The sequence below is a fragment of the Mixophyes fleayi genome, chromosome 1, assembly GCF_038048845.1.
Source record: "Mixophyes fleayi isolate aMixFle1 chromosome 1, aMixFle1.hap1, whole genome shotgun sequence".
In the NCBI taxonomy this organism is placed as follows: domain Eukaryota; kingdom Metazoa; phylum Chordata; class Amphibia; order Anura; family Limnodynastidae; genus Mixophyes; species Mixophyes fleayi.
In genome coordinates, this window is record NC_134402.1 from 204,935,472 (window position 1) to 204,962,282 (window position 26,811).

Sequence of the window (26,811 nt, forward strand, 5' to 3'; positions counted from 1 at the left end):
GCTATAACCGGCAGTGAGGCTCAGTCCTCACTGCGTTAAATAGTACAAGGAGCCAATCAGAATAGAGCCCTACAAGTAATCACAGGAGTAGCCTAATAGATAGTAGTGCTGGTGGCCAATAGTAATGCAGTGCTCAGCTGCATAATAATAAATAACCCACACACAAAACTGCCTCCTAGACACCTGGATAGCCATGATTGGCTATCACCTAACTAGCCCTGTGCGCGCGCACCCACCTGTTAAACAGCTGGCCGGGCACGGCGACAGGGAGCCTGGAGCATCCCGGTTGTTGCCCAGGCAACTGGGGCGCGGAAACCAGAAGTAACGTCCCGGTAGTCATAGAAACGGCCGGGACGCCAGCAGGGGAGCCCAGAGAGTCGCTGCGGTGCCCGCGGCCGCCGTGACCACTAACAAACAAATTACAGTAGATTTAGGGTCTAATCTGCAGGTCACAGGAATACAGCAATATTTAAGATGGTTTCAAGCTGGTCTTTGATCAAGTGATGTTTATTTGCTCTCACACTGGTTGAAGGTACCAGTGATCAGGTCAGATGGAACATCAGAATGATACATTTCAGTGTACAAGACAGTGCTTTTTATACTGATTTGGACACATGCTATTTTTAGAATTAGGATGCAATGCGTTTACACAAACATGGATTTATATGCACTGCAAAGCTAACAATATTTACACTTATCTGTGAAATTCTAGAAACACTGTGATATCCTTCCTCTTGGTTTTAGACACAGAAAATCTAGCAAGAACAATGTCTAATTCACATGAATACTTTCTTCAGACAGTCGCAGAATACACATTTCCCCACATCACGATACACAAAGACTTTCTAAACAAAGGCTCATTGCATCAGATATATACATCAGAAATGAGGCATTTCCTTTAGCAAGATAAAAACAGAAAAAGCGAATTTTCTACTCTAGTCTCAGAAATAACGATTTCCTATATCAAAATTATATAAATAAGAGTCCTGCACTATTTCCTTTAAATAAATGTATTCCATAAGTTATTTATAAGTCACACACACACACACACACACACACACACACACACACACACACACACACACACACACACACTTTAGTGTTATTATAATTTTAAACCAGTAATCTAAAGTGATTTAATCCTTTAAAAATAAAGTTTTCTGAAGTTGATACGTGAATAAGAAGCTAACTTAAGCCTCGTGAAAAGGGAATTACTAAAATTTCCACAATAATGTAATTTGTACTGAATGCCAATTGTTGATGCTAAATTGTACGTAGCTATTCTGTTAAAAGGTTTACATAATATTTTTTTATTTTTAAAGCATGTAGCGCCATCTGGTGGATTGAAGTTCTATCAGCCGTTTAGAATCCCCCCCGATTCTGCTTATTCTGCATAGACATCAATATACTCTATTCTAGCCGGCTCTGTGCTGAGGGCGGGGAGGGGTGTAAATGACACCCAGCATACCCTCCTATAGTTCATTTTGATCACTAGCCTTGGCTCTGTGATTGCATAACACTCCCTTGTTTCATATCTCATACCGGAAGTGAGCGAATACCATGTAATTTCCTGAGCCGGAATCCCAGAAGACTTTGACTGGATTTTTTCCGACTTTCCGAACCCTGCTCAGGAGTTTCGCCGCCTGGAACCATGTCTGTTGCTGGACTTAAGAAGCAGTTCTACAAGGCTAGTCAGGTCAGAGACGGGCGCACACGTTTTATATTTTTAAGTTTACAGCTCCACCACTTATTTACAGCATATTGTGTGATATTGAAAGCTAACTTTTGTTATTGTTCATTGCAGATTTAGAATTGAATTTGTTCGGAAGTGTTCTAACGTATAAGTGATATCTGGAATTGTGAGCATTATTTGCGAAGTTGTGTTGTCAAAAGTTACAAACGTTGTTGGGACGGGTCAATTTAATGCCAATTAGTAGCTTGTGCGTTATGTAAACTCACCTAAATTTACTCTACAATCCTAAAGGCAGCATATTAAAAAAAAAAAATAACAAAGCATCCATTGCAAATTTGTTTTTACTTCCAAAATAGACTTTATGTGCTTTCCAAAATCCTATATCCTCTGTGTGATATCATTAACAGTGATCTAGGGGCCTATTCAAATACCCCTAAACTGTAGACATTTTAAAGTAAGAAGGCTATTTATAAGTAGTAGTCTCTTACTTTCTGCAGTCCCAGTCTCTTCAATTGCAAATGCAGCCCCCATAGCTGTCTATGGGGACTGCACAAATATCCTATTAAGTTCCGAAATTCAGAAGACTTTGACCCCAATATCTACATCATCTGAAGTTGACATCAGCTGTTCTATACTATGGGGAGTGCATTGTAGGAGAGGGATCTTCGGATCCCTCTTGGGCAGGCTTTGTACTCCACCCCATCACAAATCATGCAGGGCCTTTAGAACCTGTAAGTAAAATGATTACGGTTGTGATCACATTATTATGAACTGTTTGCCAAGATAGGCTTCTATTACATATCTATTTTAATACATAGATATGTTAAATAATTTCCTAGCCCTGTGATAATAAACAATAACATAAAGAAAATGCGATGAGTCATAAGTAGATTCCCAGTGTTCTCCGCAGCACCTATTTCCCAGGTGCTCCACCCGGCTGTTTTTACTTGCCACTCGGCTCTTGGAGCCCAACAGAGTCCTATTATAACAGTGTGACTGGATCACTTAAGTAATTTATGATATAAATGTATTTAAAGGAAATAGTGCAGGGTGCTTATTTATATAATTGCAATTGCACTTATTCTTGATATTGTGTATACTTTGGTATAGGAAATCTTTATTTCTGAGACTGAGAAAATTAGTTTTTGTTTCTGTTTTAACCTTGCTAGAGGAAAAGCATTATTTCTGATGCATATATCTGATACAATAAGCCTTTGTTTAGGAAGTCTTGTGTATTTTGGTATAAGGAAATGCTTTGTTTGGGGTTTTCTAACTTTTTTTGGGGAATTCTTTTCTTTGAAGGAAATGTGTATTCTGCAACTGTTGGAAGAAAGGACCCATGTTAATTAGACCTTTTGATGTGTGAGGGTCTATTTCCTGAAGGCATAGGAAGGTTTAATTAGACTGTTGTTAGATTTTCTCTGTATCTGAAACAAGATCCAGGAAATCACAGCAAAGTTTTAGGATATCACAGATAAGCGTAAATATTGTTAGCTTTGCATTGCATGTAAATCCATGTTTGGGTAAACAAATTGTATCCTGATTCTAAAAATAGCCTGTGCGGCTGTGTCCAAATATGTATAAAAAGCCCTGTCTTGTATTAAAAGTTGTTCTTCTGTTTCCATCTGACCTGAGCACTGATACCTTCAATCAGTGTAACTGCAAATAAACATCGCTTGCTTCAAAGACCTGCTTGAAAACATCTTCCACGCTGAAAATCCTGTGACCTACAGATTAGACCCAAAATCGAATCCGTTCCCGGCTGTTTTTGAGGTTTGGACCCAGCATCCAGTACCACCGCTCTGGCCGCTGCCCATCAGCTCTGGCCAGAGTGATAGGCCAAGGGGGATCCATCCACAGCAGCCCTGATCTATAGGAATAATTCAGGAGTACCAGCCTAGGTACACCAGCCACAGGGTACACTCTCAGCGTCAGTTACCCAGAAGAAACCTGATGCTGGTAAGGAGTCCAGTGGTGGCAGCATTTGTAAGCCTCTCCTACTACGGCAAGAGGGCGCATTTAAAATAATGAAAGGGAATGGTGGCAAAGTAAGCCCAGCCAGTTCTCAGCAACAACAGACAGGGTGGCATAGACAGTCCATCCTGCCACAGTGTATATTCAAGAAAATACTTACCCTGTCCCTGGTGGTCCAGATGGGGCTGCAGGAGCAGCCCTGGATCCTTCACCCTCCGGCAGCCAGCTTCAATGGCTGCTGAAGGGACTTAACAACCAGCCTCCTGCAAGCAAATTGATCCAGGAGGTGCAGCGCCTCCTGGGGGTTCCAGGAAGCTAAGTCCCTAGAGCTTCAACTAGCGACAGGGCAGGGACTGCAGCCCCGGGATCTGGCTGCTCTTCACTGGTACTATTTTCGGCCAGGGAGCAGAGCCAGACCCCAGTGTCTGGAAGTCAGTTTGGAAAGGAGATTTAAAAGATAAACCTCTCGCCCCAGACAGACAGGCACCAGGCGAGGAGAGTGGGCTGAGCCCCCCTCGCTCTGACAGCTCGTGGAGAAGTATACTCCGCCCTGTCACTAGCAGTAATGTTAAAGGTGTTAAACCTCTCTGGGTTGATTCACGTGCAGGCTGCATGAATCAACCCAGATTGGTTAAAGGGAAAGGAGGACGGATACCCTGCTGCTAAAACTAGTCTCCAAACGTGTATAAAAAAAGGCTCTGTTTTGTATTAAAAGTTGTTCTTCTGATTTCATCTGACCTGGGCACAGATACCTTCAATCAGTGTGACTGCAAATAAACATAATCTGCTTCAAAGACCTGCTTGAGAACTGGCAGAGGGTTTATTGGTGGTGGGAGGTGGTCTCAACTGGTCTCTACATCCCGATCTTAACACATCCAATAGTGCACCCAGGTTTCGTGGATCTCTGCATGGGAAGGTAAGGCGCACTTTACATGCTTCTCAGCTGGTCGACACATGGAGGCTACAACACCCATCGGTTAGAGACTACACTTTTTTCTCCCACCCACACGTGGGTCACCTCTCATGATACATCAGGTTTGCTTTGGATGGATGGATCCCCCCCTGGCCTATCACACTGACCAGGGCTGCTGGATAGCGGGCAGAGCTGTTGTACTGGAAAAGCTTGGGTCCAAACCTCAGACAGATGGAGAACAGATTAGTTTTAGGGTCTAATCTGCAGGTCTCAGGAATACAGCAATATTGAAGATGTTTCCAAGCAGGTCTTTGAAGCAAGATGTTTATTTGCTCACATTGGTTTGAGGTACCAGGGATCAGGTAAGATGTTGAATTCAGAAGAACACAAAACATGCTCACAGAGCTCATCTTTTATACAGTTCAGACAAGGCTATTTTTAGCATTAGGATATACTCTATTTACACAAACATGGATTTACATGCATTGCAAAACTAACAAAATTTGTGCTTCTCTATGAAATTCACTCTGGACAAAGGCCACACAGTAACGGCCCCCTGCTGGGCCTTTGGCCAGAGCAGGCATGACACTTCATCACAAAACTTCGTTAGCACTTCCTGCTATCAGACTCCCTTGCACAGATGCCTAATTGGAGGTTTCCACTAGCAACTTTACAAATCCTAAACAATGACACTTCCATACTAAATACATCCCAATACACACAAGACCTCCATCCACAAAGGCCTTTTGTATCGGATATATGCATCAGAAATAAGGCATATCCTTTAGTAAGGTGAAAACAGGAAAAAACAGTTTCTACCCTGGTCTCAGAAATAACGATTTCCTATCTCAGAATATATACAATATTAAAAGTAAGTGTATTCATTGGCAATTGATATAAATCACCGCCCTGCGCTATTTCCCTTAAATAAGGTCATACCAGAAGTTATTTATCAGTGATCCAGTCACATATACATTTTACATTTCATACACCTATAACCCACATTTTTCCATTTACTAAATATAGTTACGCTCCCGTCGCCTAGCGCCGGGAGTTAATCCATTCGGCGCTGAGGGCTGGTTCCTTACCGGTGCTACAGCACCGACACACTTTTACATTTTAAATGCATTTTGCGTCGGGGTTTAACCCGTACCCTGCTGCAGAGCTGGGTGCTCTCCACCCAGCGCTGTAGTGCACATTTAAAAAACTTTTTTAATTTACTTAAAAACATTTTTATGAATAACTTTTCACGAGGCGCCTAGCGCCGGTTATTTAACCCCTCCGGCGCCGGGTATTAACCCTCCTGGCGCCGGAGTCCTTTGAAAGATGGCCGTCGCACTCGGGACCCGGCCGAAATGTGATCCAGTCACACCAACCCTGTCATTCTGAGTAACTTTCGCTGCTGGTGTACCCCTCACTGGGCACCTCAACTGGTGTTCCTTACCTCTTCCTTTAGATCACTTTATGGTACTAGTGATCTCCAGAAGTACGGATGGTATAATTCATTGCATGATCAAACAGGACCATTGGTATACACATTCTAACCCACATGTTTGGCAGGGGTTAAAACTGCCCTCTGAACCTAGATGGTTTCACAAAGACTGATAAATCACATTCAATAATTACCATTAGGATGTAGTTAATCCTTAAACCGTGGAGCTAAAGCAATTTAAGCTTTAACAAAATTGACACCAATCTCTTGATTTCCTAAAACTGGGTGTTAAATTTCCTTATTAGTTGTATCCTATGTCTACATTGTTCAGACAGGTTCCAAGATAAAGGAAGAAAACCTACACAGGAGGGAAACATAATGCCCTCTTGCTGTGTTGGTTACTTCACATGAAAAGACTTAATTAGCATTATAAGTGCCTTCAGAAGTTACAAAACAGAAGCGAATTTCTTCCCTTGGCACTGTCTCAGAAATAAATACATTTTTTTATTCAAAAGTGCAACACAATATAATAGAAATCAGTATATTTGCAATAATATAAATAAGCGCATTGCGCTAATAATTTAAATATATTTATACAATAAGTTATTTATAAGTGATCCAGGCACAATCTAATTGTCAGAAATTGCAGCCATCTCAATATAAAAGCAGACCATTTGTCGGTTCAGTGTGGATTAACATGCTAATGAGAAAAAGAGAGAGAGAAAAGAGATCTGCATTGATTGTTATGTCCATATTGTCGCTACCAATAAATATTGTCCAATGCGATTAATGTGGTTCCAAATCACGAGTAAAATTTAGCAGAACACAATAATACAGTACAACCGATACATACGTAGCACAGCACTGGATCCAGGATCAGTGCGTGTATTCTGATGTCTGTTGGCAAAGAGAGACCGTTGCTGAATCGGAGGCCTGCTTATATGATAAGTTTAGAAAAAAGACTGATGATACCACAAAATGTATACAGAAAACAATAAGACAGTTCTTCATTGGTCCAGGGTTTCCGATGTTCCAGTAGGCTGCTGGTCATAGGTTAGTTCATTTGATCTTCTTTTAAAGGAGGGGGCAGCTCACTCCAACTTTTGCATACTTGTCTTCCCACCAAAGAACCGGTTTAAACTGACCCATAAGAAGTGCTTTTGAGTATTATCCTTAATACTCATAAGTTCATAACTAGTGACCACTAGATGTGATTGCTACTCTGTTGAAACCGGCTTTCTGCTGGTGAACTATGGATTAATATGAGACCAAACTAAATATATATTTTAGAGGACCTGAACCATAAATACTTGTACTGTAATATTATCTATGTATAAATAACTTAATTTATTAAATAATCTAGTGTGGATTGGAACTTTTAGAAAAATGTGTACTACTTACAAGTGTAAATGTAAATGTGTATGTGTTATTTACCTGTTCGATTGCGTCATTAGACGTGGCGTACTAATCGTAATCGCACGGTAAACCAATATTGATTAATTTAGACGACTTCGTCCAATTACTTGACTTCCACATAATCTTAGAGATGCAGTTGTTGCTGGTCATCACTCTGGACAGGATTATAATGCCATTTCCAAAAATTTTGAATGTCCATCATTCTACAGTGTTAGAGTAGAAATGATTCAAAAATAGTAAGTGTAGAAAAAGCAAAGTTCTCTTTTATTCTTCCAAAATGCAATGCATTGGTCGGAGTTCAACAATTGAATCAGACTAACTTTTCCCTATGTGAGACCACAGATTATATTCAGATAAACCCACCCCTCTTAACAGACATCACTTCACATACTTGGAAATAATTTACCATACAGGGACAAAAGTCAGTTGTAAATGCTTTTTACAGACATTTCATTAAACAGAAAATCCTATACCTAAAAGGTCAAGAGCCATATGTGACCTCTCACATTCCTAGGCCTATGTCCACATAGCACCACATCTGGTATCAATTTGAACATCCTGCTGAAAAGAGGCCCCTTATCTGGTGTAATATACACAGAAAGAATTTAACACATTGCACAGAATACATAGAGGCAGGCAATTGACCTACTAGATTCTAAACACATATATACATTAATAATATTTTATCCTACTTATATTTGTGCCATCATTTATTCCAGTACAACAGTAAGAAAGATTACACAGGTCTGCAACCAAAAAGCTGTTTTCATAATTTTATCTGATTCTTATGTTTTTTTCGGTGCGCTGAATTCGAAAATGACCACCGTTTTTTCCTGGGACATCAGGTTTTTTCACAATCGAAATGTGCCTTGGTCAAACAGGTAGCTGGAAATCGCTAAATTTCAAATTCATCATACTTGGGGGGGGGGGGGGGGGGGGAAAAACTGAACATTGAAAAACAAATTTATTTTCACTGCCATTGCTCCCAAAAACATGAAAATACATGTTTATTGGTCCTGATGGTGATCACTGCATTGTTAAGTGTGCTTGCTAGGGCCTGGCCAGACATGTTCTTTCATGCATTAACTTATTCTCTGATTCCTCCACAATCTTGTATTTCATTTCAGTCGTCATCCTGCTATTGTCTGTGTGGTTTGAAGGAGGCATGAAGAGGTTAATACTAAAATGTAACTCCTTGGTATCTCAACAGATTTCCTGTGCTTCCTGTTCTAACTGTAGTTTCTAAGTAAGCTTAGGCTAAATATGGTGTTAATTCAAGAAAGAGGAACTTAGAACTATGCATTTACGAGAAATAACTGTATAGGCGTGCTTTTAGTGGAAATAGTATTTGATATATAGATTCTATTGGCTTAGAAGAGGGCTGCTCCCTCTTACTACCGTTTGTCCTAATGTATATAACTGTTTTTGTGACCTAAGAAAGGTAGAGCTTTTTACATCTTGATACATACATTACCTGTTTGTGTCCTATGTAACTCTCGGTCGGTCTATATACTTCTCCTTGGGTGATTTATACCAGAATATGTGTGAACAAGAAGTTAATAGGACTCTAATGGAGTCCAGTGGTAGGATACCCCCGACATTTCTTGGTGCCGAAACCCCGGGAGCCTGATGACCAGTTAAGGGGACATCTGGAACCATCCAACAGCTGACAACTCCCAACTACGACAAATCCGTGCGGTAAGCTATTTTTGTCAAGCGATTTTAGCCAAAAATATGCTTCGTACTTGAGATTTGTCTGTCGGATGGTATGTTACCCCTTTTCTGAGTCTATACGGTCCCGTAAACCCTGTCTGTTCACCTGGTATAAAATGTTTCAGTCTAATTTGTAAATATTATCAAACAGAATTGTTCTAATTTACATTGCAATATTTGTCTGAATCCTCTAAATAAGAGATATCAACAGCATTTGTTTCTCACTCATTTTGGTTGTTTTTAGATGGATTTTTTTTTTTTTCTATAATTTCTTATTTTCAGTGGTCAATCAAGAAAATACAGACAGCAAAACGATAACACTGTGTAGCATGCACAGTAAAATCACAACAGTTATTGTGGTGTATCTCATATTGGGAAACCTTTAGACAAAAATGACCGGTTTTTACATTTTTAAAGATTAATATAAAATGGGTGTAGGAACAAAATGGATTGTGGGGGAGGGGTGAGGGGGGTAGGACCACAAAGATAAGCACTGTAAGTATTTAGAGGATAACTAGGGTGTGTTGAGCCTATAGCAGAGGGGGAGATATGTGTCGGGAAGAGTTAGGGTCATTGCACATGGGTCAGGTCGGAGGACGTGGAGCGTTGAGGGCGGAAGGTGTGTTCCACGGCTAGCCATGGAGCCCAGACATGACTGAAGACGTGGCCTCTATCGTGGAGGTAGTGCGTAATCTCCTCCATAGTGGCCACGTGCCAAATCTGCTTCTTGAGAGCCAAAAGGGATGGAGGTGAGGTCTTTTTCCAATTAAGGGCTATGAGTGATTTGGCTGCTGTCAGGATGTGGGCAGTTAATTTCTTGGAGAATTTGTCCAGGTCTTGGGGAGGGTAACATAAAAGAAATATCCAGGGATCTTTCGGGATAGGAGCTTCAAAAAGGGTATTTAGGAAACTATGGACTGAATCCCAGAAGGTGGTGATAATCGGGCAAGACCACCAAATATGAAACATCGTACCCCTTTGGCCACAGTCCCGCCAACAGCAGGGCGAGGAAGAGGGAAACATTCTATGGAGTCTTGTGGGAGTGTAATACCAACGGTAATAAATTTTGTAAGAGGTTTCCTTGAGTTTAGTTGATATAGAGCATTTAGCTATCCCCAGTCTCATGTCCTCCCAAGCCTCTTCATCCGGGGGAGGACCAAGGTCCTTTTTCCCACTCGTCTTCATGAGGGTTTGGAGAGGGAAGGGCAGAAGTGAGAAGAATGCTATATATTTGAGAAATCATGGGATGTTTTCTACAAAGAGATTCAAATGGAGTAAGGTCCCTAAGAACATAGGTTGGTGGCAGGGATCGCAAGAAATGATTAATTTGGAAGAATTCAAAGGGGCTGAGGATTTGGGACGGGGATTGGGGTTGGAGATCCGCTAGTGAAAGCCAGCGGCCCTGTTTGGAAAAATCTACTGGAAATTTAAGCCCTGCATGAGACCAGTTACGGTGGGTTGTAGAGGCAGATCCGGGAGGGAACACCGGGTTATGCCAGATGGGGGTTAAAGGAGATATTGCAGTTGAAAGTTTTAGTTTGAAGGTGTTTGAGTCCCAGAGCATAGCATCAAATTTGATAGAAGGCAGTGCTCTAACAGCAGGGGGGCGACGGGCGAGAGATACGCCCCAGAGAGAGGAGAGATCGGGCAGGGATAGATGGGCCGATTCTATATCAAGCCATGCAGTGGAGCCAGAGGGAGCGTAGGAGGCAACGATTTGCGAAAGGTGGGATGCCAAGTAGTATAATTTGATGTCGGGAAGGCCTCTTCCTCCTCCAGGGATTGGTCGTTTTAAGATATTGGATGAGACTCTAGGAGGTCTATGGTTCCAAATAAAGCGGGTGAGGGCCTTCTGGATGTTGGCAAGGAAAGAGGCAGGGACAGCTACCGGAAGGGTTTGGAAGAGGTACAGCCATTTGGGGAGTATGTTCATTTTGACAGCTATGATCCTGCCCAGCCACGAAATAATAAGGCGGTTCCAGGAGGTCAGGTCTGATTGCGTCTTGGAGAAAAGGGGTAGGAAATTCTCACGAAAGAGGAGGTCATAGCGAGAAGTGAGGAAAACCCCCAGGTATTTGATCTTCCTGTTCTGCCATTTGAAATTAAAGTTAGCCCGGAGGAGCTCGGTATCCCGAGGAGAAACGTGAAGCAGCATGGCCTCTGACTTGGTGTAGTTTATCTTATAGCCCGAAACATCGCTGTAGTTCTGAAGGATGGCATATAGGTTGGGCAAGGAGATCCCCGGTTGGGTAAGTGATAGGAGGATATCGTCTGCAAAGAGTGAGATCTTGGAGTTCGTATTACCCACCTTAACCCCCTGTATGCTAGGATTAGACCTAATTTGGGAAGCCAGAGGTTCAATTACCAGAGCAAATATCAGAGGGGAAAGGGGGCAACCCTGTTGTGTTCCATTTCGAATGGAGAATGATTCTGAGGGAGTGCCATTAACCAGGACTTTAGCAGTAGGGGTGGTGTATAATGCTAGGATGCCAGTGAGGAAGTCGCCAGCGAAGCCGAACGACTCAAGAGCGGCTTTCATAAAGTCCCAAGAGATCCTGTCAAATGCTTTTTCAGCATCCAGAGAGAGCATAATAGTTGGGGATCTCCTGGAATTTGTAATATGGATGATGTCAATGGCACGTCTGGTATTGTCCCTCGCCTGGCGTCCCGGGATAAACCCTACTTGGTCATACTGGATCAGAGAAGGGAGGAAGGCATTCAGACGGTTTGCTAGGATTTTGGCATAAATTTTCAAATCGAGATTGAGGAGAGAGATTGGCCTGTAGCTAGCACAGTGGAGCGGGTCTTTACCGTCTTTAGGGATAACTACAATTTTGGCCTCCAGCATCTCTGATGGGAGAGGGTCACCTTGGAGAGTGTTGTTGTTATAAAGGGATTTGAGATGAGGGGCCAACAAATCAGAAAATTTCTTGTAGTATGCGGCCGTGAAGCCGTCAGGGCCTGGGGATTTACCACTTTTTTGTCCCTTGATGGCTTGATGGATCTCGTCTGTCGAGATCTCTTCATTGAGAAGTGAAAGGGCTTGGTGGGATAATTTAGGTAGCCTGGCTTTGGCAAGAAAGTCAGTGATCAGGGCGGAGGGGGTTTTCAGTGTTGGGGAGGAAGCGGGAGCCGGGAGGTTATAAAGAGCAGTGTAAAAATGTTGAAATGCTGACCTGATATCTGCTGGATCGTGAGTTAACTGGTTATGTGAATCACGGATAGCAATAATATTTCTATGAGTTCTAGCTGTACGCAGCCGTGATGCAAGAATTTTGTCAGCTTTGTCTCCTTTTTCATAAAAAGTCTGACGGAGCCATTTAAGGCGTGTGGCCGCTTGTTTAGAGAGAAGGAGGTTTAGTTTGGCTTTGGTTTCCCGGAGGGCTGTCAGGTTTGCGGGATCAGGGGTTGCTTTGTGCTGGGCTTCCAGGGTTTGAAGTTGGATGGAGAGCTCATTGGTTCGGGTGAGGTATTCTTTTTTGTGTCTGGAGGCCATGCAGATGGATTGTTTTTAAGTACGTTGTTGAGGGTGAAAAATAGGGAAGTTTTGTTGTGGTGAAAATACTGGGTCTCTTACCTAGATTTAAATAATAAGATGTTATTATTTGTGATTGGGCAGAATAGAGGTTACTCTCATAAAATTGTTTTGAAGATTGTGATTTCTTCTTGATTATGGGGGGGGTTCTAGCTCAAAAGTCATCATGCTTGGCCCAAATCCAATTGAAAGGATGAGGGACAGGTTTGGCAAGCCGGCTGTGAAAGGTATAGAGAAAGTATTACGGAGAGGTAGTTTTGAAAAAAAATGGCTAATTTGACATGAAGAAATGGAAGGATTTTAGATCCAATCATAAGGAATGTATTGATAAACATGGTTTTGGTTACATGGTTCATATGTGGATTGTAATGAGTGAGGAACAAGTGTTAAGGGAAGATGAGGAACAAAAGAGGAAACGGGCGGAATTTGCAATGTATAATTCATCAACATGTTATTTGCCTCCCTTGTATGACCTCAACGAAAACATGAGCTCAGACAAAGGCAGGAGTCAGACAGCCTCAGTCCCAGAGGAACAGATGAAGGATTCTCCTTCAACCTCAGCTCAATCCCCATATAGTGATTTAAGTAAAAGTATACTGTATAAATGTTCAAAATGCAAAAATGAATACAGCGGTACTTTTTTTTGTAGTGAATGGTCTGGTGTCAGAAAGTAAACAAGGCAACCAGACCAAAAGGCATAAAAAAAAAAAAAGAATTAGCCAATTTAGGACCTTACAATAAACATGGTCTTAAAGAGTTAAGTTTCAAACCTGACACAGATACTGATGCAGAATTCTCCGCTATGGTGGTAATGGCCCCAGTTAGGGATATACTGACAGAACATACCCATCCCGCAGCAGTAGAAAACCGTGGATAAGTGCGCAGTCTGGGATTTGTTTTGAGTGTGGGAAGAAGGGACACATGAGAAAAGACTGTCGCCAGTGGAAAAATAAGAGACATATGCAAAATAGGGATAGAGAGGCACAGCTGTCAAACCCCCCAAATACAACCTCAGATTGAAGCGCAGGCACCCCTGTTCTAGTGTCCTCTGTCTCTGACCCTAGTCCCCCATCAATCACAGAAAAATACGTCACACTCACATTGCCTGGGGGAAAGAAAGTTAATTGTTTAATAGATACAGGGGCAAGCCAATCTTTACTAAAGGAGGAGGATGTTGTCCACAAAGAAGGTTAAAGCTACAGCACTGACAGGGGCTCCTGTCACTTTAAGAAAAACTAGAACTTTACCCGTGCAGATAGAAAATCATCCAGAAGAGATTCCAGTTGAGTTTATTGTCAGTTCTACTTGCCCTGTCAATTTGCTAGGTGCTGATGTATTGTCTAAATTACAAGCATCTATTAAATACACTCCGAATGGTATTGTTTTCTCCACACCCCTATCAAATGATCAAGGCTCCCAAATTGGTGGAGCGGTGCTTTTGTTTCTACGTACAGAACAAGGAGAAAAAGAACAGACCTACCAGAATCTGTCTGTGGAAGACTGGACTGAACTAGGGGTGCCGGTGAAACTCTGGACAACAGAGAAAACAGATGTTTAACTTCTAAAGGTGCAACCGGTGAGTCTGCAAATGAAACCAAATCCACACACCCTCTTGAACAGCATATCTCCTCAGGCAGCATGGTTTACAGTAATAGACTTAGCAAATGCATTCTTTTCTGTGCCCATTACAAAAGACTCTCAGCTTTTTCTAGCCTTCATACATGAGACAGCAGTACTGTTGGACAAGATTTCCACAAGCCACCAGCTCATCTGAATATCTCAAGTCCTCAGAAGATGGCTACCTCTCTATCCAGACACAGCTACTCCAATATGTAGATGATCTACTGCTGGCATCAGCCACAGAACAAAAATGCAGAGACAAATCCATATCCCTACTCTGTTTTCTAGCACAGGAAGACTGCAGAGCCTCAATGAGCAAACTACAATTTGTAAGTACAAAAGTTGTTTTTCTTGGACATTGTATTTCGCAGGGCATCAGACATCTTACCAGTGAGCTATTATGGATGCTACCACACCAAAGACGGTATCAGAAATCCGAGTATTCATCTGTCTCACTGGGTATATGAGAGAGTGGGTGCCAGGAGCATTATTACTACTGCAACCCCTTTATGATGCTACCAAGAAAGATGCAGACAATAATGAAACAACACAACGGCTTCGTGAGGAAGCAGTGCAAAAGATCAAACAAGTCATCTGCTCAGCACCAGCTCTGGGACTACCTGATTATGGTAAGCCTTTCAATCTATTTTGTCATGAAACAAAGAACCACGCTCTGGGAGTGTTGTCCCAAGAACACGGTGGCAAACAAAGACCCACCGCCTACTACTCCACACCATTAGACAATGTAATGAAAGGCTCACCTAACTGTGTCAAGTCTGTAGCAGCTACAGCCATACTGAAGGAAAAGTGTGCAGCCGTCGTTCTAGACCATCCACTCATAATCCAGGTACCCCAGGCTGTAACTGAAATTCTTCATCAGGCTTCTACTAAACATCTCTCTGCAGCACGCATCACCAAGTATGAAGTAGCTCTCCTCAGTGCCAGCAATGTGACAATAAAAAGATGCACTCTTCTGAACCCAGCCACACTTCTCCCAGTTGAATTTGTACCTGACGGTACAAAAGGAGGGAGTAATGAAGAAAACGAAAAGAGACATAAGAAGCATGATTGCCTATCCTTAATGGAACAAGAGGTAAAAACCATCATGGAACCTGTCTGAAGAACCACTAAATAACCCAAATTTTTTATTTTTCGTTGATGGCTCAAGCTGGTTCATAGATGGCAAACATCACCCGGCTTATGCGGTGGTCACCCTGCAGGAAGTGATTGAAGCGGAACCTCTTCCACCAAGCCACTCTGGACAAGCAGCAGAACTCATGGCAATACTGAAAGTGAAGGCACATACACAAGGAAAAAGTGAGGAAAAGAAAGGAAATGCGTTTACAGATGAACAAGCGGAAAAAAGGCAGCTGTAAAGCAAATGCCAACCATCTACACTCTCCTACCAGCGACACCAGAGCAACCAAATTTGGAAAACTTACAGTACATGCAGCAACAAGCATCCAAAGAGAAAAAGGCCTGGCAGAAGGTGGGAACATTAATCATACACAGAACTCTGGCAGACAGGTGAACTGTTGTGTCTCCCTAGGGCTCTCTATTCTCCTATGTTGCAGGTTGCTCATGGACCGGACCACAAAGGAAAAGGACAGATGACTTCACAAGTCCAAGAACATTGGATAGCACCTGGATTCTACGTGGCAGCTAAGTTGTAATGTGATCAATGTTGGGTGTGTGCAGAAAACAATCCAGGTAGGAGAACTAGAAAGTAGATGGGTCATATACCCAAAGTGTTATTTCCCCCAAGAACTACAACACAAACATGGGAACATGACATCATATGTGAGGTCCCTTACTAAATACTTGTCTGACATTTAAACCCAGATTTCTCAGCCTGAGAACGAAAGTGTGGAACCGCATGGGCTAGAGATCGGTGATTGGGTCTTTCTGAAGGTACATGTAAGAAAGGCTTTGGAACCGCGGTACACAGGCCCTTACCAAGTGCTGTTGACCACGTCCACCTCGGTAAAACTAAGGGGAAAAGATTCCTGGGTACACGCATCCCACTGCAAGAAAACAAAGATAACCATCCAGACAGGCCAAAGCAATGGCTAAGGGAAGTACTGTTTTCATTTTAGTAATTGCTATACAAATAGCTGTATGTGTCTATTCTTCACATGAGAAGGCAGATTGCAGGGGGAAGACAGGCTATGAAAAATATGTATGCATTAATTGTGATGAACTAGATAATGAAGAATGTAAATACTGTGGGAAACCCTCTTAGAAAAGATGTATGGAATGGTGTAGCCATCCAACGGAGAAGTCCAACACCAATAGTAATAATAATGTAGATAGAAAAAGCAGGCAGTTGCATGAGGTACTAAATGAACCATGGAGCAATGCCTTTGTCCAGATGCACTATACGGCAGCAAAAACGCTGAATTTGACTAACTGTTGGATCTGCACACATTCCCCTTTGTCAGCTAGATCCATGAATTGGATTGCGGTTCCCCTTAGTATCCAAGAAGTAGCCAAGGTAAACCTGACCAAATTAAAGAGAGTAAATGTAGAGCAATATGTAACTCTCCCCGTAGCAATTTTAACTACACTTTATGCAAAACCAGTTGATTTTGGTTTAACAATTCCCCGGTTTCCAAAATCCGAGTCTAGGACAATGACCGCCACGCTGGGGAGTGTAAGTATGGATCTGCGACCAAAAAAAATTATTCTCTTGGAAATACACAATGTCACGCAGCGAACACAACATTTGGGGAGGCAGGAGGGTCCCTTATTCAGTGCAACTTTTGCGATCAAGATAACAAAACAAGGCCATATGCATTGTCAAGGCACAAGTTACTCGTGGTGAAATTACAGGGATCATACCCTGAATGGTTAAACCAGTCGGAATGTGGAGGAAATGAGACTATGTTGGGTATCGATGGAATCCAGGCATTAGGTCTGTTAAGATTATTTGGACTTCTGATAGCAAATATTCCAGGTACCTATTATCTCCCAGGGAATATTTATTTCTTATGTGGAACAAGAGCATATAAATGGTTACCCTATGGGGGATATGGTAACTGCACAATAGGAAAGATCTTACCCAGCACCTACTACATAGATAACAAGATTCCAGGTTATTATGACCCCGCAAATTTAAAGGCCCATGATATAATAAAGAGGTCAGTGCCCTCAGCCCCGAAATCCAATACATGTAAATAGGTAAATAGATGTTGTTTGAAAAAGGCTTTCTCGTACATCATAGATTTAGCCAGTCTGATTGACAACATAACAGATTTGTATGATGAAACGTTCAAACTAATGATAAAGGAGATGCAAATGATTACTAAAGAGGTACAGGCCCACAGATTAGTCTTGGATTATCTCATAGCAAAAGAAGGTGGCATGTGCATGATCGTAAAAGAAGCATGCTGTAACTATATTAATCAAACATATGATGTAGAAATATAGCTATAGAAGAACATTTGAATGAGGTAAAAAGATTGAAGGAAGACTTTGCTAGCAATCATAAGGAAGAAGCATAGATTTCAGGGGGATGGTGGTCAAGGCTGAACCCTTCTAACTGGTTTTCTGGAATGTTTGGATGGGTGTCAGGCATTCTGTTAATCATAGCAAAACTTGCAGGACTTGGTTTATTGATATATGTACTAATCAGGTTGTTTCTCTGTTGTGTTCCATATGTGACTAAGAAAATACTGAGAGTTGGAAAGACCAAACACAAGGGTCCCAGGGATGACACATACCCGGCTCTGCGAACCACTAACAGAGACTCTTATAATCAGCTGCAAGAGGCTAATGAGCATACAGCTGCACTGCAAAAAGAAGCTGACAGACATGCTGGAAAAGATCGAATCTCAGACTCCGAGACCCACCTGTAGGAAAGGGGTGTTTTAGTCCCCCAAGATAAACCAGGATCCTGTTGCACGGGACGGTCATTACCCCTCACCTGGTAGTTATGAACTCTGGAAGCAGATGATTAGCATTGACACGTGAGGTCAGACGTGCATGACAGTAGTATCGCCTGCTACTCTCGGGGAAGGAGCCTGGGTTATCCTCTGGGGAATAGGAAGGAGTTAATTTAGTATTAAAAGGAGGGTCTGAAGGAGGCATGAAGAGGTTAATACTAAAATGTAACTCCTTGGTATCTCAACAGATTTCCTGTGCTTCCTGTTCTAACTGTAGTTTCTAAGTAAGCTTAGGCTAAATATGGTGTTAATTCAAGAAAGAGGAACTTAGAACTATGCATTTACGAGAAATAACTGTATAGGCGTGCTTTTACTGGAAATAGTATTTGATATATAGATTCTATTGGCTTAGAAGAGGGCTGCTCCCTCTTGCTACCATTTGTCCTAATGTATATAACTGTTTTTGTGACCTAATAAAGGTAGAGCTTTTTACATCTTGATACATACATTACCTGTTTGTGTCCTATGTAACTCTCGGTCAGTCTATATACTTCTCCTTGTGTGATTTATACCAGAATATGTGTGAACAAGAAGTTAATAGGACTCTAATGGAGTCCAGTGGTAGGATACCCCCGACAGGTTCAAAGTTAGTGCAATGACTCCGAGAAAGTGTGTAAATTCGCCTGACAGTTTGTTTCATATGTGGAGAGTTCATGGTGAAAAAGCAGTAGAAACTGCAGAAACCAAAACTGATGGGTATGTGGGGATTTAAAAGTATTGTGTATACTGCTGGGACAACAGGCTGGGTACACCAAATACCCTTGTTTTCTATGTTTATGGGACAGTAGAGACCGACAAAATCAATGGAAGCAAAAAAAAAAAATTGGCCACCAAGAAGTCTAGTTGTTTGTGAAAAGAATGTTTTCAGAGATACATTGGAACCCCCTGAGAAGGTTTTATTACCACCACTCCATATAAAATTAGGATTAATGAAGCAATTTGTTAAGGCAGTTCCCAAAGATAGCGAATGCTTCAAGTACTTGGGATCCAAGTTTCCAGGTTTAACGGAGGCAAAACTGAAAGAGGGGGTTTTTGTTGGCCCGGATATTAGAAAACTCATATCCGACAAAGACTTCATCAGTTCAATGACTCCAACTCAAAAAGAAGCGTGGGTTGCCTTTACTGTGGTCATAAAAATACTTTTTGGGAAACCAAAAGGACCCAAATTACAAGGAAATGGTGGAAACAATGTTGAAAGCGTTCCACAAGCTTGGTTGCTACATGAGCTTAAAAGTCCATTTTCTCAACTCACACCTTGACTATGTTCCTGAAAATTTGGGAGCAGGGAGAACGTTTCCATCAAGATATAAAAGAAATGGAAAGAAGGTATCGAGGGAAATGGAGTGTTACGATGATGGCTGACTACTGCTGGATGTTGTACAGGGATCTCCCGGAAGCCACCTACAAGAGGAAAAGCTCAAAAAGCTTTCACAAGCAATCTACTTGTGTGGTGTTAATTTTGTCGTCACCTGTGCAAATAAGTTAATATTTTTCATGTAAATAAAATAGGAGATTTTTTTAAACGATGACCACCCGTTCGTTCGAAAACCTGACGTCCCAGGACAAAACGTCTGTCATTTTTGGATTCAGCACACCAAAAAAACGTAAGAATGAGTCAACTAAACCAAAACAGCTGTCCAAAAATTTTTTTTTGCAGACCTGTGTTATTTACAAATGGATAACATTGAAGACAGTGGGCATCTCAGCAATTTCTCCTAAAGATACTTTGAGTAATCTCATTCTGGTAACATTTTATTTTTATCTTCTTTAAAATGTAATTCTAACAGGCCACAAAAATAAACATTTTCTTCACATATTCCTTTAGAAACACAAAAATATGTGATTCTGTCCACCTATGGTCAAATGGAAAGGCTTACCACACAATTTCAACAAAAGGCACCCTCCTTACACATGGTGAGCAAAAAGAAAGCAAGCACTAAGGTCCTAATGTATGCACAAAGCACTATAAAAGGGTTGGACAGCACGGTGGATTAATGGCTAGTACTTTGGCCTCATAGCACTGGGGTCATAAGTTCGATTCCAGACTATCTGTGGAGTTTGTTTGTTCTCTCGGTGTTTGCGTGGGTTTCCTCCGGGTGCTCCGGTTTCCTCCCACATTCCAAAAAACATACTAGTAGGTTAATTGGCCGCTATCAAATTGACCCTAGTCTATCTGTGTGTGTGTGTGTGTGTGTGTGTGTGTGTGTGTATGTTAGGGAATATAGACTGTAAGCTTCAATGGTGCAGAGACTGATGCGAGTGTGTTATCTGTACAGCTCTGCGGAATTAGTAGCGCTATTGTTGAAGCACTCAGAAAGCAGTAAGTGTTGAAAAAGTTCATTTATTCTTCCGATATGCAATGCATGAGTCTTTGTTTTAAGACAGAATAAGACTGGCAACACATTCAACTTACAAAGATTATAAACATGTAAACCCACTGTGACTGGATCACTTATAAATAACTTATGACAGTGGTTCCCAAACTTTTTCAGTTCGCGGCACCCTTAGAGTCTCCATAATTTTTTCAAGGCAACCCTCCAAAATAATTACCGAGCAGTCCTGTTTTCTAAGTATTTGAGTCAAAATAACGTAATAAGTATTTAGGTCAGGACAGAAATACTTAGTAAGTTGTTTGCAAAAATAATACACATAAATCCAAGGGAAAATAATATTTTTATATATTTCTGTCAAAGAATAATTTACAGCTAATATTAACACACTCTGTGCCCCTCTTCATCCACGCACACTCTGTGCTCCTCTTCATCCACGCACACTCTGTGCCCCTCTTCATCCACGCACACTGTCTGCCCCCTCCTTCATTCTTTTGCCCCTCCATTGCTGTTTCCTTTCACCTTGCCCTCCGTTTCTTTACTCGCCATACTTGGCCTTCTTTCTTCTATTTCTTCTGTCTTCTCTTCTATCTTCTTACCAATGCGGTGGCGCCTGGGACCCAGCATACTTCTCTCTCCTGCCGCTTCGCTCTAAATGTCGGGCGTGATGACGTCACACTTTGGTAACCGCTGTCTTTTGATATAAATTCATTTAAAGGAAATAGCGCAGAGTGCTTATTTATATAATTGTACATGCACTTATTTTTGATATTTGGTAAGGGAAATCTTTAATTTCTGAGACCAGGAGGAGAAAATTCGTTTTTTTTTTTTTTTGTTTTAACCTTTTAAGAGGAATTGCCTTATTTCTGATGTATATATCTGATACTATAAGCCTTTGTTTAGAAGGCCTTTTGTATACATTGGTGTAAGGAAATGTCTTGTTTGGAGTTTACAACTTTTCCTGGGGAATTTTTTTCTTTGGAAGAAATGTGTATTCTGCAACTGATTGAAGAAAGGATTTATGCTAATCTCATACTAATTAGACCTTTTGATGTGTGAGGGTTATAGAAAGATGTAATTTGTACCTCCTCCCTTGATGCTCTCATCTCCTCCTTCGGTCTTCAGTATAACCTTTACGCTGACGACATCCAACTCTACATCTCCTCGCCCGATCTCTCCCCCTCCCTTCTCTCTCGTGTATCCGACTGCCTCTCGGCCATCTCCTCCTGGATGTCCTCGCGCTTTCTCAAAATTAACATCTCTAAAACTGAAATAATTGTCTTTCCTCCCCCCAGGCTCCTCTTCCACCATGACCTCTCTATCACTGTCAACAACACCTCCATTTCCTCTGTTACCCAACTTCGCTGCCTGGGTGTTACCTTCGACTTCTCTCTCTCCTTTACCCCCCACATTCAATCCCTTGCCCAAGCCTGTCGCTTTCAACTTCGCAACATTGCCCGCATCCGACCTTTCCTCTCTCAGGATGCAACCAAAACCATCATTCACGCTCTCATTATCTCACGCCTCGACTACTGCAACCTCCTTCTCACCGGCCTCCCCCTCTCCCACCTCGCCCCCCTCCGCTCTATTCTGAACGCGGCTGCCAGACTCATCTTCCTCTCTCGCCGCTCCTCCTCTGCTTCCCCTCTCTGCCTTGCCCTACACTGGCTCCCCATCCCCTATAGAATCATCTTCAAACTCCTGACCACCACATACAAGGCACTCTCCCAGTCTACTGCCCCCTACATCTCCAACCTCTCCATTCACACTCCTGCCCGCTCCCTGCGCTCGGCCAATGACCGTCGTCTCTCCTCCACTCTAATCACCTCTTTCCATTCCAGAATCCAAGACTTCTCCCGAGCAGCCCCCCTTCACTGGAATGACCTCCCTCGCTCCGTCCGTCTCTCTCCCACTCTAAGCTCCTTCAAACGGGCACTAAAAACCCACCTGTTCCTCAAAGCCTACCATCCTTCCTCCTAACCCGCTCTCCCCTCCCTCCTCCCGTCCCCTCTTCTCTCCTTTACATCATCTGGCCCCCTTTGTACCTGAGTCTTGTTCACCCTCCCTTAGGATGTAAGCTCATTCGAGCAGGGCCCTCTTCCCTCCTGTGTCCTTACCTACTCTTCTGCTCCGTCTTTTCTGCATTAGCCTGCTTGGAGCTTCCGAAGTTTTGGTATTTTTGTTTACTGCTCAGTAATATTTTACCCTGTACTGTCTATTGTTTGTGCATTGTACGGCGCTGCGGAACTCTTGTGGCGCCTAACAAATAAAGGATAATAATAATAATAATAATTTGTAGACTTGCTGTCCACTGTAAGATGCAGGATATCACAGCAAGGTTTTAAAATATCACAGATAAGCGTAAATATTGTTGGCTTTGCAATTCATGTAAATCCATGTTTGTGTAGACACATTGTATCCTGATTCGAACAGTAGCCTGTGTCCAAATCGGTATAAAAAACAATGTCTTGTACACTGAATTGTATCGTTCTGATGTTCCATCTGACCTGAACACTGATACCTTTTAATCAGTGGAACTCTCTTTGTCAGAGCACCTGAGTGAAATAAAACATTTCTCTTTGCTTCAAGACCCTGCTTGACAAGTTCAATATTTCTGTAATCCTCTGACCTGCAGATTAGACCCTAAAGCTAATCTGGCCTCCGGCTGTTTCTGAGGTTTCTATCCAGCTCTCCAGTACCACCGCTCTGCCGCTACCCACCAGCTGGCCAGTGTGATAGGCCAGGGGGATCCATCCAGATCCATAGTAAGCAGTCAGGGGTACCAGACCAAGTGTATCGGCATGGGAGTACACTAGCAGTGACAGTTACCCAGAAGGAACGTGGTTCTGGGTGCCATAAAGGAGCCCAGTGGTGACAGCAGGCTCGTCCTACTGCTGCAGGAGGGGCGTATTCAGAATAACGAAAGGGGACGGTGGCAAAGTAAGCCCAGACGGTTCCCAGCAACAACAGACAAGGTGGCATAGGCGGTCCATCCTGTCACACCCACCCCTCTAACAGACATCACTAATCCATATCATATACTTTGAAATAATACACTAAAAATGTAAAGAAATCAATTATAAATGCTTTTGACAGATATTTCATCATACAGAAAACCTGTATGCCTAGGTCAAGGAGCATGTGTGACCTTTACATTCCTAAGGCCTATGCCTACCTAGAACATCTGGCATCTTTTTGAACATGCTGTAGACAATGAGGCCCCTATTCATTCTAAGACCCATAGAAAGAATTTAACCCTTACATGGAATACAAGAAATACAGACAGTCCAAACATCCTATCTTAACACATACAATACATTAATTAACTATCAGGAGGGAAATGTTTATTAAAGTTGTGGTACAAATATCCTATTTCCCTTGATATTTTTCAATGCAATTGAGACACTCCCTTGTGATTCTGATACAACATTAATCTGTAAAGCCTTTGTTCCAATGTTGCACAATTTTCCTAACATACCTGGAAAACATTTTAAAAGTAGATAAATTAATGCACATATTATTAAAAAAAATAACATATTTCCTAATGTCCAGAATAAACCTTTCCACTATCCTGACACTCCTGAAAATATACCTGTAAACCGAGTAGGATTCCACCAGGAACTTTACCACCAGTCATCATTTTTAGTATCTTGATCACTATGGTTTATTCTGAATTATCCTTTATTTGTGCTATATTTAACATAAATGTATCTTTCTCTATTAGCCATCTGGGGACACTGCTTAACCATGGGGTTGAGTAGGGAGGGGAGGAGTCTGGCACCTAAAGAGTTATCTTTCTTCCTGCTGACAGCATATCCCCCCCCCCACCAATTCCCCACATACCTCAGTTTGAATTGGGTGCGCATCAGAAGAGCTCCTCAGTGCACGCTGTTCACTGCTAATAGGTTTTTTCTTTTCTTTTCAAAGTTTGTTTTTTTGATAGCAGCGAGAGGCTCTGTTTCCAACAGAGCTGACTCGTGGGAGAAGCGCCTGCTAGCGGGGGCGGCCCCGCAGAGGACGGAAAGCGCTTCTCAAACAGCGGGAAGCAGTCGACAAGAGACTCTCCCCGCTGATAGCAGGACGGGCACTGCCAATAGGCAGAAAGCGCCATTACTGCTGACGTTCCCCGGAAGCCAGCTGGAGTGACCGAGTCCCCTCCTCCTATGGGATGATAGGGGGAACTGGAAGGATGGCGCGCTAGTGATAGCGCTGTACGGGGAACACATTCTAACAGCTTCCCCCCCCCCCTGCTGAGTGAGCACGTGGAAGATCCCTTTTGGCGCCAAAGTTCAAAAGGAGGACAGATGCAGCAGTCATTTGGAGAGAAGTGCACTGTTGACACATATCTTCCCTGATAAGTATCACTTGGTTTCTTCTGTGTGTGTGTATGTGTGCATATGTATACATGTGTATTAACGAAGACTATGATGTGTTGAGAGAACTGTTGTTTAAAGAAAACTAGAAAGTTCTCCAAACCTGTCTTATGTATTCCGAAATACTATGATTTGTTAAATAACATAATCTGTATTTTCTGATAATTTCTGGAGAACTGTTTGTGTATATGAGACGTGATTCAGTTTTCTTTTTCTTATAATGGCAGATAAAAGTAAAACAGCACGTACCAAACATATTGTCTGTTCAAAATGTAATGTTAAATTAACAGGTGAACGGCTGGATCAGGGGGGGGCTCTGTGCTGCTTGCACTGTGGCTCCTGTGAAACTGCAGCCTAAAGACAGCTCCATTCTGACGGTAGAGCCTCCCGAATGGGCTGTTACCTTGTCACAAGGGGTTGATACCCTTGTTAAACTGTTCTCTAAACCTGTAGAGATCCCATCTACATCAGTGGCTTCTCAGGGTATAACAGGAGGAATGACAGAGGAGTCATTTTTCCCCAGGGGTCGGATTAAATCCCTCCCTGGCCCTCCTAGGGGTATCCCAGATAGGAGAGGTGGGTTGGTCAGCAGTGGCTAAAGGCTTGGACCGACTTAACCAACTACTAGAGAATCCCAGACACAAACGTAGTATTAAAAGACGTAGACCAGCTAAGGCGCTGTGGTCAGTGTCTGACACTGAGAGTTTCTCAGAGGAGGAAGGGGAATTGGTGGACGATTCAGACTTGTCCATAATAGAGTCAGAAGGAAACTCTACACACCAGGGTATGGACGATCTGGTTAAAGCAGTTCGTCAGACCCTGGGATTTGTTGAAGTAGAGGAGACGCAGTCCTTGGACCGCTCTCTCTTTAAAAAAGCGTCTAAACAGGTGGTCAGGTTCCCTCTCTCAGCTGAGTTGAGAGATATTGTAGAGGCCTCTTGGAAATATCCAGATAAAAGGTTCTCTATGCCAAAGAAGTTTGGCTCCTTATATCCTCTCCAAGAGGAGGATATGACCCGTTGGGAACAAGTGGCGGAGGTGGATGCGCCTGTGGCGAGATTGGTTCACCAGACCACAGTACCTGTACCTGGGTCAGCTGTCTTACAGGACGTGACCGACCGTAAATTAGAATCCCTGCTGAAGTCAGTATTCTTGGCTGCCGGTACTAGCCTCAGACCAGCATTGTCTGCTACCTGGGTAGCTAGGGCTATGGAAGTCTGGGCAGGGCAGTTAGAGTCCGCTCTGCAGGATTCAGATCTTCTACCCAGGGCCATGCAGCTGAAGGAAGCAGCAGGCTACGTATATGAAGAGGCCCACAATTCGGCCTCCATGTCATCGTCTATTTCGGCTACAGCTATAGTAGCTAGAAGGGCGTTATGGTTAAGGACTTGGAATGCGGATTCAGAGTTAAAAAAGTCGTTAGAATCCATCCCGTATACGGGTGGGATGCTATTTGGTCCACAGTTGGACTCCTGGATTTTACAGGCTTCAGGGGGTAAGAAGATGTCCTTGCCTGTAAATACCTAGGACTTAGCCCTAGGTTTAGCTCTTTCAGACAGCCTTTTTACGGGGGCGGGACTGGCAGAGGCCAGACTACCAGTTCAGGGGCCGTTGGAACCAGGAGACAGTCCCGTAGAGGAAGGTCATCCTTTGCCCCTGCAGCAGGAAAGGCCCCTTCTGCTAAGCTGCCGGATAGACCAGCAGCATGGCTACCACCTGCCTCTGGTCACAGAGGATGGGGTGGGAGGACTGCTGCTGGGGTTCGCGCAGCAGTGGACAGAGTCCTCGGCGGACTGGTAGGTCCAGGATATCATGATCTAATTCATGGGGCCGGTTTGTCTCAAGTTTTCATTAACCGTATTTCCTCA

The 26,811-nt window shown here is 42.7% G+C and overlaps 1 protein-coding gene across 4 annotated transcripts in view; it reads left to right on the forward strand.

Annotated features, from left to right (window-relative positions):
- Nucleotides 1–1,480: 1,480 nt before the first annotated feature.
- Nucleotides 1,481–26,811, forward strand: part of SH3GL1 (SH3 domain containing GRB2 like 1, endophilin A2) — a 183,475-nt gene continuing 158,144 nt past the window's right edge. For 2 of the 4 annotated variants that reach the window (XM_075204802.1, XM_075204804.1), the window contains exon 1: nt 17,936–18,224. Coding sequence is in view for 2 of the 4 variants with exons in the window: in XM_075204803.1 (XP_075060904.1) it covers nt 1,652–1,696 (45 nt within the window). In the remaining 2 variants the exon portion in view is untranslated. Of the gene's footprint in view, nt 1,697–17,935; nt 18,225–26,811 lie in introns of those variants that run through there. The other 2 variants (XM_075204803.1, XM_075204801.1) reach the window with 2 other exon arrangements.